This window comes from Polypterus senegalus, chromosome 7 (genome assembly GCF_016835505.1).
Source record: "Polypterus senegalus isolate Bchr_013 chromosome 7, ASM1683550v1, whole genome shotgun sequence".
Taxonomy (NCBI): Eukaryota; Metazoa; Chordata; class Cladistia; order Polypteriformes; family Polypteridae; genus Polypterus; species Polypterus senegalus.
In genome coordinates, this window is record NC_053160.1 from 47,152,129 (window position 1) to 47,166,946 (window position 14,818).

The 14,818-nt window shown below is 36.4% G+C and overlaps 1 protein-coding gene across 2 annotated transcripts in view; it reads right to left on the reverse strand.

The window, feature by feature from the left end:
* adamts3 (ADAM metallopeptidase with thrombospondin type 1 motif, 3) overlaps positions 1–4,525 on the reverse strand; it is a 304,447-nt gene extending 299,922 nt beyond the window's left edge. For both annotated transcript variants that reach the window (XM_039758577.1, XM_039758576.1), the window contains exons 1-2: positions 4,211–4,525; positions 3,576–3,600 (exon numbers count right to left, since the gene is read on the reverse strand). In XM_039758577.1, the coding sequence (XP_039614511.1) occupies positions 3,576–3,600; positions 4,211–4,279 (94 nt within the window). In that variant the 5' untranslated portion in view covers positions 4,280–4,525. The remainder of the gene's footprint in view (positions 1–3,575; positions 3,601–4,210) is intronic.
* Positions 4,526–14,818: the final 10,293 nt, after the last annotated feature.

Genomic DNA, 14,818 nt, shown 5'->3' on the forward strand with positions numbered 1-14,818 from the left:
AGTAATCACCTGTTTGATTCATTTTAATTTTGCAAGTTTGGTTTAAAATTGTATTGTAAATACCATACTCTACTACATGTGATTTGTTTGAAATTGAGAGATGTTTGGTAGCTCTGTTTTGTCTGCTGTCATTTTATGCAACACCTTGCTGCAAAACTAAATTTCCAAAAGGAGACAATAAAAATATGGCATGAATTTAATGTTTTCAGTTACTATGAATTAGGATCAAATAGTTACGTACACACACACACTCTTGGGCAGTTTAAAGTTATATAGTAGTTAATCTAGTGCGGTGGGCTGGCAGCCTACCTGGGGTTTGTTTCCTGCCTTGCGCCCAGTGTTGGCTGGGATTGGCTCTAGCAGACCCCCATGACCCTGTAGTTAGGATATAGCAGGTTGGATAATGGATGGATAGTAGTTAAATCAAACCACTTTTCCTTGATGATGTAATAGATGTAGTTAGAGATGATGTGCATTTTCCTTCCGTACATATCATTTTCAGTGCCTCAACAAACAAAAATTAGTTAAGATATCTGACAACTAGGGGGTTCCACCCTGCTCGCTTCGCTCATACCAGCCTGCGCTATGCACCAGTCACTTTGCATCTCTGATGCTTGCGTTGTGAAGAGGGGGGCTGAATGCACGCCAAAAAGACACGGTCACTCCTCCAAAATCCCCTCTTGAATGGTGATACAATGGGAAACAAATACAGTTTTTTTTTACTTCCTCTTTGCTCGATCAGCTGCTGGCTTGCTGCTGCTGCTATGCCATGTGGTCTGCATCTCATATGGCACTTCGAACATTTAAAAGCCTATACAGCAGCTGTCCTACTCTTTGTCTTTTATTTCCGACCCCAGGCGTGGTTAAATCTTTTGGCAGAAAGTCTTGTCTCACGGGATGGGAGTTCTTGATATTTTTTAGCTTATAATTTAAAAACGGAACAAGAATCTGAAAATCTAACAACATCACATTAAAGTTCCATAAATTCTGAAAAGGATGATACCAAACATATATATGTAGGTTTTAAAATACGCCCAATTTAAAGCGTGACAAAAAAGTGACATAAAAACGTCACATAAAATCGTTGCACTTTTAGGCTTAGGATTTTATATATATATATATATATATATATATATATATATATATATATATATATATAGATAGAGAGAGAGAGAGAGAGAGTAGATTTGTATAAATGGCAACAACTTTTTTTCCAGTAGCAAATGTTACAAGTGGGCAGTAACACCACCAACCTTGCACTAAGCACCAGTTGAAACCTATCCTATATTTAAAAAAGAAAACTGCTTAAAATTCACAAGGGGCATTTCTTAACAAGTCATAACACTCCACTGTTTTGCTATAATAAAATCGTATACTAACATGTCTTGGTGACATTTCCTAATGGTGCATAGTACAAGTTACTGAACCTGTATGAAAGAGAAACGTTAAAAAACAGCTAACCTGAGGGTAATAGTTATGTCAAAAGAGAAAAGAGATCAGTCCAACCAGTATCTGCTTAATTATGATACTGGTTGTGCTTCATACGGGAGATGGACCTCTCACCTAATGTTCTTTAGCCTAGCCCATGTTGTCCGCCTGATGAGCTAAAGTGCCTTGCCTCTATTCCAGGGCATAGAGAGTCTGATAAGTATACAGGAATGATTTATTCACCATTACTATTGATAATGTTACTGATTTATTGATAAATTAGAAATAATTATGTCTGAACTTCTTTTCAAACTTGAGAATATACTGTTGATGTCTGACAGCCAGCACTCTAATGCCAGTCAAATTTTCTTCAACAATTTGATATCACAGAGAGAAAAAGATTTAAAACAATAATCTTAAGGTAGAACAAACATATTGGTCACTATAAGATATACAATGCTCCTTTTACAGATTAAGCATTCTCTGTTTTGTACTGATACATACTATACCTAATAATAAAATACTTTGTCATGGAAAAAAATCACCTGTATGCTGACCTCTTGTATTTATAACAAAAAGGACCCAAAAAAGATGGGCTGGATTGTAGTAGAATGGAAAGCGTCACTTTCTAACCATTCAATTCTCATAGGTGGGTGGGTTAATTAGATGAATCCCAGGTCTATCCCCACATTCTAAAAACATGCTGCTAGTTTAGGTTGATGATTCTAAACTGGCCTGGCTTACACTAACACTGCTCTGTGCTATGAGTGTACCCTGCAAAGGACTCACATGCCATATAGAAATGGACCCGTTTGTTGCTTAGGTGGTCCTCACTTACATCAGCCCACTAAAAAAAAAAAAAAATCACAACAATACTGCTGAACGTATGGTTTATATGATGCTACTAAGAATAAAAGTTTCTGCAGTTATCATGAAAATACAGGAACAGAAATGTTTACAGAAGTGTAATGACACTCTTATGAACTGGAATGATAATATTAAAAACCATGCTAAAAATTGTGGATGAACAAGTCAGACATATAGACTAATAAAGAACATTGCAGCATACATAGAGATGCCAAGAGTGCCAATTACTTACTTAAGAGATACTAGTAATGTAATCAGCTTAATTTACAGATACAAATGACAGGCTATGCAAAACTCAAAGGAAATCAAAAGATGTCATGATTTCAGACAAAATAAAATATGAAATAAATACATATCTTGATACATAAGAAACAAATAGAAGAAAAGACTAAATGGTGTGAATTTGTTATATTTTCTAAAACAACATGGGACATTATTTTTTCTGTAATAGGTAATTTTATAGCAACATACAATTTTTAATTTTTATTGTCACTTACAGTATGTAGCAGAGAATGTTATTCTTTCCAATATATACTATATTAAGATAAAGTTCAAGACAATAAGATTAAGATAAATAAAAAAAGATACAGGCAGAGCTCAAACCAGGATTCCGCTGATTTGCACTTCGCCATGCTACTATTTGCACTATTAAATGAGGAACATTGTCACCATTTAAACTCTTTTTTATGATTAATGTTTCACTGAGGTTGAATTTTTATAGTCCTCAGGCCGATGATATCGATCCATCAGCAATAAATAAATTTTTATTTAGGTTGTCTACAAATGGCCAAGAATATCTTGTCAGTTTGTGGGTGAGTCAGTCAAGGACTAGTAGGATGTAGGATTATACATACATACATACATACATACATACATACATACATACATACATAAATACATACATAAGTACCACACAAACTTCTAATCTAACGGCATATTTAAGAATACCAGGTGATATCTGCAAAGTTTCTTTACAAAAAGCTGCCATAAGTAGTAATCACAATAAATTTGTCATCTGCTGCTGAAGAAAAAAAAAACAATTCCCCAAAAAAGTTAAAGTGACTGGTGCCTCTGAATTGTCCTAGCGTACAGGCATTCCTACCCTGTACCAATTGTTATCAAATTACCCGTAGAAGAAGAAAGTGGGTATTGAGAATGCATGAATGTAACTGTAAAAGATAGTGCGGGCTTATTAAATAGATTTATGAATGAAACAATTGTTTCATTTTAGCTATCTGTCAGACATGACGCTACAAAGGCTATTATCCCATAGTTCTTACCTGTTTTGTCTTCTACTTCACCAGCCTGTGATCAGAAAAGAAAAAACAAAGTTAATACGTGGACAAATACGCAAAGCAGTAAGCAGCTCAGGCACATTTCCAACTGACACAAGACCGAGAGCGCAAGACTCCTGTGTACCCAGCCACCCACCCCCACCTCTCCCTGCGATAGACGAACTTGCTCAATTAAAGTTACACGATGTGTCTGTCATTACAGTGTTGGTCACGCAGGGATCCGAACGGCACTAAGAAGTTAACAGCAATGAGATGTCAAAGAAGAGATCTGAATGCTTAAGTGTCAGATGAGTGTGTTGAAGTGCGCGATCTGCACAATTACACTAGAAAACCGCGCTGAAGGTAAGCAAGCGCAGCGGGCCACTGAGCAGCAGCGCTGCTAGCAGCCAAACCTGGCTTCACTACTTTCCCTCAACTGTGTTTTCCATTCATCCAAGTCGAGTTCCAAAATCCCCCAGCTTCTAATCAGACAGGCGCCGTTTCTTGTTCTATTTTGTTTCCCAAGATTTTTCACTTTGCCCGGTTATTCCTGTTTTTAAGTCACTTTGCAAATCATCTCCATGGAGAATGTACGCTTTTCACTTGTGACGGGTGAAAGGCAGACAGTAGCGCTTTTTTACCTGGTCGGCTGAAGTCAAAGTCACTACAAGAGTTGCTGCTACAACACACCACTGTGACAGGAAAACCATCACGAGTCGATTTCACTTAAACAGGCACAAACCAAAGAAAAACAAAGTTTTTTCTCCTTAATCTTCAGCAGCGAATGCCTTTTTAGCTTCTACAAGATTCTATACTGCATTCTTCAACAGAAGTTTCTTTCAGCTGATTTACAGTACTTTCGTCGCTATTTTAATTTTTTTAAACTTAAAAAAAGTTAGTCAAAATATCCCTAGAAGTCTACAAGCCCTGTTTAATTCACAGAGCCGTGTCTGAATCCTAACTTAGCCAGCTCTCTCCCTAAAAAGCCGCAGAACAACCCACGGAACCCACCCCCTCGTTGACCACGCCCCTTTTCTTTAGGCACACATGGTAGCATTTTTCCAGCAAGACAAAATGCAGGCGGTGGCTTTGAAAGGTAGTGTTCTCAGCATGATCGTGAGCTTTAAAGTTTGCACAGTATGAAATTCAGTGGGCAGATGATCAATTAGTCCCAAACTCCGTTGTTTCTTCAGATATCCACGTGGGGGTAAGAAAGAAACTGCTGTGAGGACTATACGGTACAAATGATTTGAAATCGTAAGCTGGCAAAGTTAATCTTTCTTTTTGTTAATTTTCATGTGTAATTTAACTATTAATAGTACTTATTCAACCATAATAACTATTATTCCATTACACTAGTATTAGACAGTATTGCAATTAATGAAGTCATCATATCCATACATGTTCTAACTCTATAGGGTGGTCCAGATCTAATTATGCAATTTTCATTACGCTATAACTTATTTAGTTTATTACATTGAAAATCACCCGAAAAATCCCGAACCATCGAGAAGTGTGCGAACTGACGGCATGAAGAATCGTCTTCGCGCCGAACTGGAATCGTCCCCATATAAATCAAAGTCATCCAGACGATCTGGATCTGCATAATTAGATCTGGACCACCCTGTATATACTTCTATTACTAATTCTGATTTTCAGAAATTGAAGATGTGTACAACTGCTACTATCAGTACTAATAATAGCTTCTTTAGTGGTGGTAGTAGTAGTAGTGTTTTATTAATAACAATAATTTTTCACAAGAAAGAATAGTATTATTACTAATAAAATTATCAGTACAATAAATTCTACTATAATTGGGTGTTAGAAATGATGCATTATAGTAGTACTGCAGGTACTGATATTATTAATAGCAATAATAATAATATTAACAATAACATTTATAAAGGGGAATCAGGTTCCCCATTTCACATTTCCCATATATTTTGATTAGATTTCTTCAGGTACTTCCTTCCACAAACAAATGACAAATGAGATCAGGTTTATTGTTACCTGTGAATTAGTCCAATTAGTGTTTGGCCTGTAATGAACTGATAAGAGAAGCAGTATCTCTCCAGAAATATGTATTAAAATAGCATGTATTGGTCAACCCTGGTAGAAAAATTAATTATTAATAGAGTAATAATAATAGTACAATACAATACCATTTATTTTTGAAAAGCCCAAAATCACACAAGAAGTGCTGCAATAGGTTTTAAAAGGCCCTGCCTTTGACAGCCCCCCAGCCTTGACTCTCTAAGAAGACAAGGAAAAACTCCCAAAAAAAAATCTTGTAGGGAAAAAAGGAAGAAACCTTGGGAAAGGCAGCTCAGTACTTATACTTTACATTATTATTACTTATTGTATTATATCAGTCTGCGGTGGGCTGGCGCCCTGCCCGGGGTTTGTTTCCTGTCTTGCGCCCTGTGTTGGCTGGGATTGTCTCCAGCAGACCCTCGTGACACTGTAGTTAGCATATAGCGGGGTTGGATAATGGATGGATGGATTATATCAGTATTGTTAATACTGATATTATTAATTACCAGTAACGGCACACTACACGATAATGTGCAGTGAATACACTTGACTTGAGCATTCCTAGCTTCCCTCCTCTTTATTTCTCTGTATGTTTAGCATTCATTTGCTCAGAGGTTGATTGGCTTGCTGCTTCCTGAGCAGCTCTTCTTTCCTCCACCCTAGCGGCACGCTTCTTCTCTTCTTTCGTGGGCATCTTTTCTCGTTAAAAGTGATTAAGTCAGTATTTGTGTTGCAATTATTTAGTACATTTTCCTTAATTTTTCACTGAAGCTGGCACTCAAGAATGATTTAAGATATGAAGAGGTAGGGAAAGTGACGGCGAAGGTGGTAGGGATGAGAACAGTGCCCGTAATTATGCGCCATATGGCCACCCTGCTGCCCGCTGCCGAGAGTTGATTCTACAATAAAATAAAAATAAAAAGAGGAATAAACTTGTAGGTCAATCATCACCCTGAAACTGGATAGTAGACGTCATGTAGTATATGTGTACCAAATTTCAGATCAATAGTTCAAATGGTTTGCAAGCTACAGCTGATCTAAAATCCTGGACAGACAAACGAACAGCCACAGTAACGCATTATATATAAAGATTATTAATATTAATCTGTATTCTTATAGTCATAGTTCTGTATTTAGTGAGTGGTATAATCTATTCTTGTATTTTGCCTTGTAGTTTGTATTATTTTATTGTATTTCTGAGGTGGCCAAGTTAGATGGCCTTCTAGCTCTGTGAAGAGGATTACTTGTATTCTGTTTTGTGTATTGTTTTTAAATCATTTTTTGACACCCATTGCACGCCTAACTACCTGGAAGATGATATCTCTCTGAACTGCGTTTCTCAAGATTTCTTCCTCTTTTTCCCTACAAGTGTCTTTTTTTGGGAGTTTCTTCTTGTCATCTTAGGTAGTCAAGGTTGGAGGGCTTCCAGAAAACCATGCCTCTTAAAGCTCATTGTAGAATTCCTTGTGGGATTTTGGACTATATAAGAAATAAATTGTTGTTGTTGTTGTTATTAGTAATGTTTCTAATGATAGTTACCACTAATAATTATTATCATTATCTTTGTTAGCAGTAGTTTCTGTGACTGTTCTGGACAATGACTGTCACACCAAACTTTGAAGCTTTGACCAAACAAAAGAGCACCTTCAGTAACAGACTGAGACAAGTGTGTTGCACCAAGGAATATTACGTGAGATCATTTCTACCGTTATCCATCAGGCTGCATAATGAGTCACTCCTTGGCCAAGATGGTATTGTCCCTTGTGTACCCAATAGTACTGAGCTGGTCTAGCAAACATCCTAACAGACAACAATGCCGTGTGCAATATACTGTGCCATTATACTCTGCCAATGAGTGACATCCTGTACTTTGAAATTGTAACTGTTATGTATGTTCAATTCTAATCACTTTGTACTTAGTAAGTACCTACAATTTGTTCTTATACATAATACTTATACATTATTCTTGTCATATATGTATTCATACCTTGTGAACATTTCTAAATTTCCGATAATTCTTACTATATGTAGATTTGTGTGTTTTTATGTTTGATGCTGTAATACTGCAGTTTCCTTTGGGGTTAATAAAGTTCCTATCTATCTATCTATCTATCTATCTATCTATCTATCTATCTATCTATATATCTATCTATCTATCTATCTATCTATCTATCTATCTATCTATCTATCTATCTATCTATCTATCTATCTATCTATCTATCTATCTATTTAATATGCCAAACATGTTCATAGTAGATCTACTGACTCTAAATCTACCCAGTATAATTGGGAATGGGAGTCTGCTTTACAGTGGTTTAGCTTTCCTCCATGGCTGCTTCCGGTTCTCCATTTGGTGATGGAAGGATAGTATAAAGAATCTCATAAACGAGAAATAGAACAAGCACTTTCAGAAAATGGATGTATTTATATAGCAGCATTATTATGCTGTCATGTATTTCTTTCAGAAATTATTATTAGACCCAGCAGAATTCAGAACAGAGGCTAATGCAAGAATTGTGCTGCCAATCTAGCATTAAGTATAGTGATAGTAAGATTGTAAGAAGTAGGTTAAATTAGTCTTCCTTCAGTTATTTCATTTGATCAAAAAGAGTAACAAAATGTTAATTTTTCAGTCAGTCATTGTCCAACCCTAACACAGGATCACAGGGGTCTGCTGGAGCCAAACCATGCCAGCACAGAGCGCAAGGCAGGAAGCAAACCCCAGGCAGGGTGCACACACACACACACTCACTAGGGACAATTTAGGATCGCCAATGCACCTAACCTTCATGTCTTTGGACTTGTGGGAGGAAACCGGAGCACCCGGAGGAAACCCACACAGACACGGGGAGAAAATGCAAACTCCACGCAGGGAGGACCTGGGAAGTGAATCCAGGTCTTCTTACTGCAAGGCAGCAGCACTACCCACTGTGCCGCCCATGTTAATTTTTGTCTTACATAAGTTATTTTATGTCCATTGCAGTCCCAATTTATTTTGCCTTGCAAAAAATGTGTTGTGAGCTTCCTTTGTTAATCTTCAATTAATCCAAATGAGCACAGAAAGATTGCTGGTGTCCTGAAAGGCCAGTGCAAGTATCTGGATAGTGTAGCAGTTCTGATAACAGGTTTATGTACATTAAGGGTCTATGATAAAGAAAATGAGGCACGATGAGGGTTCACACAGTGGCACATAGTTAATCACCAACAAGGAAACATGATAACAATTTTCAAGGAGAAAACTCAGTGCACTAGCACTGCTGATTCTGTACTTAATAGTTCAGGATGTTTGATGGTGCAGGGAATAGTATGCTTGACACTCCACTGAACTCCACAATTTATTTTGACATTATGAACAAGTAAATGGATAAAATGATTAGACCGTCAAACAATAAAAATAAACAAAAGTAATGACGGTAATTTAATTTCTGTTTTACCGTAGAAGTCCTGGGCACCTCCCGCATATCAGACTTAGCCTTCTGGGAGAAGGCACAAAGATAGACCCAGATCACCCTAGAGTGAGTATACCTCTTGGCTGGTCTGCAGCATGGGAGTTCTCCTCAGGAAGAGCAAAAGGCAATTTCTGGGGGTAGGGTGGGCTGGTCTATTCAGCTCTGTAATACCTCAACTTTCACCATGACAAGCAAGTGGGAAGTAATGTGTTTCTATTGTAAGCAGAAGTCAGGCATGCTGCCCCTGATCCAAAGACACAACTCATTTGTAATCATAATGACTTGCCTCACAACAAAGAAAACAAATGAGAACTGCGCATTAAAGCCTTTGTATAAGTATAAGACAAAAGTGGGAATCTGTAGGAAAATTATAAAGACAAAGCACCCTTTCCCCAAAGTGACCCCTTTAATATCATTTATATCAGTTTTATTATATATCTACTGTTTGTTTCAAAACTTTGTATGAAAAGGCAAAGATACACATTTTTCATAAACAGTTTTAAAAGAACTGGTGAACAAACTGTGAATGTTTAAAATAAAACAGTTTAACTACCATTTTATTCTTCACTATGTATCACTGTAGTTTTAGCGTACAGAAACTGCAAGCATATACACAGTATCATGAGCAAAAAATGTAACAGAATTTTTTTGTTTGTGAATCTTTTTGTAATACCTCAAAAAACAGAAGATTACAGGCTATATTACAAAATAATTCTAATAAAATACTAGTGTTAATTTAAAAAAGATCCTTTTGGAAATGTTCTACTAATGGTATAAAAAATGTCACATATATATTTGTAAATGTGATCACATTCATAGAATCTCCCCACACCATACTTAAATTAATTACTTTAAATATTTTGCATTTGTTGCAATTATTCTGGGTTTAGGGGCCTTTCATCATACTATACTGAACATTCAGATGATTGTGTAAGAGTGCCATTCCATTCAGGTTCATTTATTTCCTATGCAGTGCATTTTAGGATGATAAGGTCAATGTGCAAGAATAAAATATTAAAAGTATAAAATGATACATTGTCTACATACTCATGATATACAAATAATTATCTAAGCAGAAAATAAAAATCTGTTAAAAGTTAAGATCTATATATTGTCGTATTGATTGTTTCCAGGGATAAATATTAGGGAAAGTACAATGTATTTAGTATAAAGAAGATTAATTTATTGAACAAAAGAGGAATTAAGTCTAATAAAAATATGGCCAGGTGGCAATTGAATAGAGAAAAATAAAAGCTCCATTTTGGCATTATTCCTGGAAGTTAACCTTTGTAATTAATGAGAAAATCAGGGTATCTTAGGCCAACTGACCACCCAGGAGCGTTCTGTGCATCCTACATTATAATATGACATATGGTTCATTCCATAATTATGATATCTTTGACTCATTCCATGCCTAGGATGGCTACCTTGATGGCACAGAGTGCAGAAGGAAACAATACTAGAAACGTGTCACAACAGCCATTATGGTAATTGCCATAAATTTTATTAAGATAATTAACAATCGTTTTTTTGTGCATATGTTTTACTTTTTCGTGAACATAAGACGTTTTTTATTGGTAACTTGCTATTTTTTTCTTGGGGATTTGGAGTATATATATTTTAGTTTCACTTACTTTTCATACTCATTTTGATTTGGAATAATTTGTTTTATCGTTTTTATTTGTTTATCTCACCTTTCTAACATGTTACCACTGTCATTATGGGCTATGAAGTCAGCATTAGCATGGTATTGATGCTAAAATTTTGACTTTAGTACCGATACCAGTTCTTGCACCTCAGTACTGGTACCAGAATGACACCAAAGCAAATAAAACATCAGCGCCACCCAGCTTCTATCTGTTTGGCGAGGGATAACATGATTGCAACACTATCCCCTAGTTCTGTCATGGTCCATCTGAGGATTGCCAGCAAATAGGCTTACAGGCCTCAGCAACAGGGAGACTCGTAATAAAGAGCTTCTTACAGTGCTGAATCTGCAACCCCCTCTGCAGTCTGTGGCTTCCTGGAGAACATGTCCCTGTCAGGTTTTGAGCATACCGTTATTTGTATATTTTATGAAAGGCTGAGGGGTTGAGGATACCCCTTGGAGTTTTGAGCATGCTTATATACACATATTATAGCAATGACCACCTTTAGAGTTTTGAGCGTGGTAATATACAATTATTCCTTTGAACAATTGGGACTGGAGTTCTCCCATGGAAATCAGAGCTTAGGTGGGCTGAAACTGAAAACCTTGGTAGGAAGAAAACCAAGGTTTGCATAATGCTGGTATTGTACCGTTTTAAATAACTGGGTAGTTTGGTACAGCACTAGTTGTTATACCTCTCACTATTAATATGGTGGGGTTTGGCATGATTAGAAACCATCTGTAGATAAAACTCTATTAAAGGTTTCATACCAGGTTTCGTTTTGGTTTTTGACCTTCACACTCCTCTGAATACTTTTGGCTTGCCCTTTTGAATCATCATCTGTTCTTTTTCTCTCGCTCACAGTAATTCTGAACGTCCCAACAGTGCCCATCACAATCACAGACATAATGTGTATTGTTCTTATGGGCTTTATCATTTTGTAGTTAGCGATGACACACTTGCTATTCATGTGGTTTGCAGTCTTCACACTTCCACTATATGAGATGGTAATACACTGAGACTCTAAGCCTTGAACTCTTACCAAAAACTATGCACTCTTTGAAAAATATAAAATAAGTTTAGTTAAGAAAAATTTCCTCTAGATACGATTAGTGGTATTGTTATATTTCTTTAGTCTTTTTTTTATTTTTGAACATCATTTTTGTATCGTTGCTAGAATTTCTTAACATCTCTCTGGTCTGACCTTAGCTCTGCCCCCTGACAATTCATTGCATGTGCCCTAAAGGTTACACTTTCATCTCCCAGTCCTTAGCTACAAATACCCTGTCCTTTTGGAAAAGTCTGTTTCCGCTTAGCCATAATATTATATAATCATGCTTCCTAGTGAAAGCATTTTCAGTCTCAGAATAGAGCAATTTGAGCAGCCTGTAAGTAAATTATCACAGTAATCAATTCTACAAGAAAAATTATACTGTTAATATGAACACCACAAATAATAAGTGGGCCTTCATTTTTTTCATAATTTAGGAAAAACCATCCTATTTAGAAAGAAAAGAATCAATTGCTGAACATGTTCATGTTCATGTCCATGTATATGTCAATATTAAAATCACTTATCAAGGTGACTTTACCATAATTTATAGGAGGAGGGTTTGGGAGCATGCATACCCACCACATGGCAAACGACCTGGAATGAGATCCAAGTGCAGCCGCGCAACGGTTCACATCTCAGCACCACACTGAACAGTGTGAGAATTTTTACAGTGGCTGAAGTGCCAATCTTGCCACCAACCCCCGAGTTGTCCCTGTAAGTTGGAGGACATACTTGCTGGGCTGGATGCAGATTAATGGCCTTCCCAGGACAGAGCAATTCAGTTGTGGATGAGAACTTCAGTCAAGAAGATATAATTGTACTTGAGTTGATTTTAATATCTAAATTTAGATGCTTAGAATTGTAAAATTCACCAGATGTTGACATAGAAATGTAAATAGTTCTTGGAAGGAAAGAAACATTTTGCTAAAAGTTGCTTGTTGAAATCACCTATTAATACCACTTTGCCACAGTTTTTAGCTAATCAACAAGGTTCAGTTCAGTAGGAGACTCTGGCCTCTTTTCCCACTATTAAGTCTTTATGACATGCCCTTATCCCAAATGTACACTCAACTGTATTTGGTTTAAGTCAGGTTTTAAGACCCATCTTTTGTTCTTTTCAGGTCAAACACCAGAATAACTAGAGGAGAATGCTGCTACAAGTCCTTCTAGCAGCCCCTGATGCCCCTTAATCCAAAGCCGCCAATAAAAGGTTAAGTGGTGTAACCAGGTTTTTTTGACAATTACTTTGAAAGAGTAACTAAGTCAAAAATGCCTTACCCCAATTTATTTCAGGAATCATGCAGACAAAACAAGTAAGGAGCCTTCATGGTCTCAGTAAAATACTGTCTCTGGAATTCGTGCTACTTTAGATTTATGATGTATCTGCAAAACGAGAAGTATAAAAATATAACACAACCCTAGGAAACAGAAAAAATTGAGATGGCACTGTGCATACTGAATGATTTGAAGTTCTAAAGTGTATCTGTATAAGTGAGTTCAGATGTGTGATTCAGCATGTCCTGTGATTGACACAGTGTCAGTATTGCAGTGATATTATTTTTATTTAATTAATTTAGTCTCATTCGTGTCTGTTTCATTATTTTTTACCCTTATATGGTATTCTCATTTTTTTGCCATTTTATGTGTTTGCTTGAGTGGCCATTACTATGATGCTAAATAGTGGCCATATGCCATGTGACCCTTAACAAAACTGTAGCCATTTTGTAAAAGACTACTGCTTGCACTTAGACATTTCTAAGATTTATTCTTAAGTAAAGGTATGAATTTCTCAAGTTACTGTTGTTGATCAATTTATTCAGTGTGAATTTCTGGTTACAAGCTTTGTTGGGGTTAATGACTTTGAGTATACCGATTTCCTTAGAATTTGACAAATGAACTATGACTAATGTTTCTGACCATCGTAAAGGATGTTTATGCTTTTATTACTGTCTTACACACTTAATTGTCTTTTCTACTCTATCTAAATATGTATGGGAGGCCTTTGATGGTAAACTCCTGATTGACAAAACTTCCAGAATTAGTTCTAGACATGCAACTGTTGCTGGAAAGTGTAGATTTGGAAAATGGATAAATGAATGAATGCACACATTAGTCTTATCATTTCAGACCTCATTGTCAGTAATAGATCATCATAGCTGCTCCTCTTACCACATACATCAAAGAAGAGAAGAATGTTGTATTTTCTCAACTTAAAGTACAATTGGTGCAGACACTAAATGATGACTATAAACAAAGCACAGGGAAAACATGTTACCACAGCAAAAACATTTCTAAGTATTGTCACCTTCAGAAATTTCAAGACAAGTGTCAGCGTTCCAACTTATGCTGAATAATGAACGAAACATTATACATTTTCTCTATACAAGCTCATGCCAATTGACAGTGAATTGGCAAGCTCACTTAAGATAAGTCACAGTTTCGCCTATATTGCTATGCTACACAAATACCACCTATCCAAAAAGTTTGTTTTCTGATTACACAAAGCCTCTGTGATTTTAAAAACAGAGAAACCATGTTAACAAAGGATGTATGTATGAGGTCTATATTCCTATTGTATAAGTTTTAATTAAATGATTGTGCATAATCCTAGATCATCACCTTGCTCTCCTAACTGATTGATGTTAGAAGAATAAGAAATTTGTCTTTGGGGCTTTAAATGTTTACTGTCCAAGAGATACAGATTTATTTATATTTTTATTTCTTGTTGCAAGTGAAAAAAGTTGTAAAGTGCCATAATATAGTGTTTAGTTTCACAGCTTCAGAACTCTTAGTTCAAACCCTGGTCCAGCTGCTGTCTGTGTTCAGATTGCATATGCACTATTAAAAATACAAGTTGCCAGAGTGGTTCTCTAGATCAGTGCCATAGATGAATCATTTTTTGTTCCTAAAAGACCTATCCACATGAAGGTTCCAGAAAACCTTAATTCATTTAGATCATTAACAGGCTCATTTCCTCCGGGCGCTCCGGTTTCCTCCCACAGTCCAAAGACATGCAGGTTAAGTGGACTGGCGATTCTAAATTGGCCTTAGTGTGTGCTTGGT